This window comes from Egretta garzetta, unplaced genomic scaffold (genome assembly GCF_000687185.1).
Source record: "Egretta garzetta isolate BGI_Z169 unplaced genomic scaffold, ASM68718v1 scaffold81, whole genome shotgun sequence".
In the NCBI taxonomy this organism is placed as follows: domain Eukaryota; kingdom Metazoa; phylum Chordata; class Aves; order Pelecaniformes; family Ardeidae; genus Egretta; species Egretta garzetta.
Genome location: NW_009258671.1, coordinates 4,303,306 through 4,305,034, shown reverse-complemented (window position 1 = coordinate 4,305,034; position 1,729 = coordinate 4,303,306). Strand labels below are relative to the sequence as shown.

At 36.5% G+C, this 1,729-nt stretch overlaps 1 protein-coding gene across 1 annotated transcript in view; it reads right to left on the bottom strand.

Moving 5' to 3' along the window:
• The window catches only part of C2CD5 (C2 calcium dependent domain containing 5), a 55,547-nt gene that overhangs the window by 4,857 nt on the left and 48,961 nt on the right, over positions 1-1,729 (bottom strand). The window contains exons 19-20 of the mRNA XM_035888516.1: positions 1,712-1,729; positions 593-664 (exon numbers count right to left, since the gene is read on the bottom strand). The exon at positions 1,712-1,729 is cut by the window's right edge and continues 7 nt beyond it. Coding sequence (XP_035744409.1) covers positions 593-664; positions 1,712-1,729 — 90 coding nt within the window. The remainder of the gene's footprint in view (positions 1-592; positions 665-1,711) is intronic.

The following is a 1,729-nucleotide window of genomic DNA, read 5'->3' as shown; positions in this document are numbered from 1 at the left end:
AGCTGCACATACAACAATCAGTTATAAAGTGAAGACAAAGAAAAAAGTGCCAACATTTTGAAATACGTATTCTGCTGGAGGAACAAATTATAGGAAGTGTGAAAGTTGTTGTGTTTCCCCAGTGCAGCATTTTCCATTAAAATAGATATTAATCTCTGCTCATGTAAGCAAGATAGTCAGACCTGTGGCCAAGGAACTACTGAAAAATAACTCACCACTTGCTAATTTAGTGACCATTGCCTTGACTGTCACCTTGGTGATTGCTTCCTGTTTCTCACCAAAAATTTTCCAAGATCATACATACACCTACATCCATGCAGTGTATGTTATATAATTAGTAGGCACACACATTTATTGATAACTAATTTTTACTAAGTGAACAGAAATACTGTATTTTGCTTTTTATGATACTGGTTCATAAACCCTATATTAGCTTACAAAGAGATTAACAATGTCGGCAGTTTTCACACTCAGGTATTCATTCTACATGTGATCTGCAATACTATCGCTGGGCAGGAAACTCCACTATTCACCACTGGGAAATCAGAGATATGTCTCAGATTATCATAACGTGGTAGAAACAGCCGCCTACTTGTCTTAATTGATCCGCGCCTTATGGTCTGAGCTTTCAGTTTAATGAGCTCTATCCAGCTGTTGCATCTGTCTGCAAAGGAACTGTAATCAACTGACGTTGCTGAAAACACAGACAGAAAAACAAAAGAAAAAACAAAGAAAAAAAATATGGATGATGTCTCTTGCTCATCTCAATGCTCCTTTTGAGGAAGCAATTATCTGTGTCTGAGAGAGAACAAACATCCCTTTTCAGGTCTGTTTAAAGGAAAAGTTACAGTATAGGTTTGGACTTGTCCAAACCAGTGTACCGATTTCTGGTGATGTCCCAGCTGTGAACCAACTGCCTGACTGGGACTTCATCACTGAAAAAACATGCAAATATAGTCATTAACGACTTATGCTAGATTTTTTTTTTTTTTTTTAAATCTCATTTTAGCTATTAAGTTCTGGCTTCTTTAAGTTTATTTAAGCCTTGTTTAATTTTAATTTTCATTGCTATTCTTTTCCTCATGGAGAGCTGCTGATCATGATTTAAATTTCCTAACTATCCTTATCAATATTTAACCTACAGACTGAAAAAAAGCTTTGGTGATGAGGATAAGAGTCACAAGCTGAAACAACACCTCAGTTTTAAACACAAATGAATTTTCCTTACAAAACATTGTTCTCCTTCCCCCAACCACCCCTCTAATACCCCTTCCCCCTCCCCTTATCACAACGAGAAGTAGAGTTGTTTCTGCTATGACTTTTTGTATTAGTTGCGGGGGTGTTTGCGTATCTTTAAAAAAACAAAGAAGTTTTGCAAACACCGTTTCTTCATTATCCTGAAGAAACGGAAGGAACACATGCTAACTTCAAATTAAGACAAGCAAAAAAGCTCTCTCTCAGGGAACTGATTTTCTGTCAGATAAAGCGAGATCAATATATCTGACAGACACACACTGTTATTATTAACAAACCTGACTTTTGCAATTAAAAACCACATCAAAATATTATGATATCATTAAGCCACACCAGAGCATGCATTCTCAGTTAACTAGTAAACACTTCCTGGATTAAGACACATCCAAAAAGAGTATACCAATATCCCAAGAATGCTCATTCTGTTCTGGCATATGGCTAAATTAAGTAAACTCACCTCTCTGAGCAGCAGGAA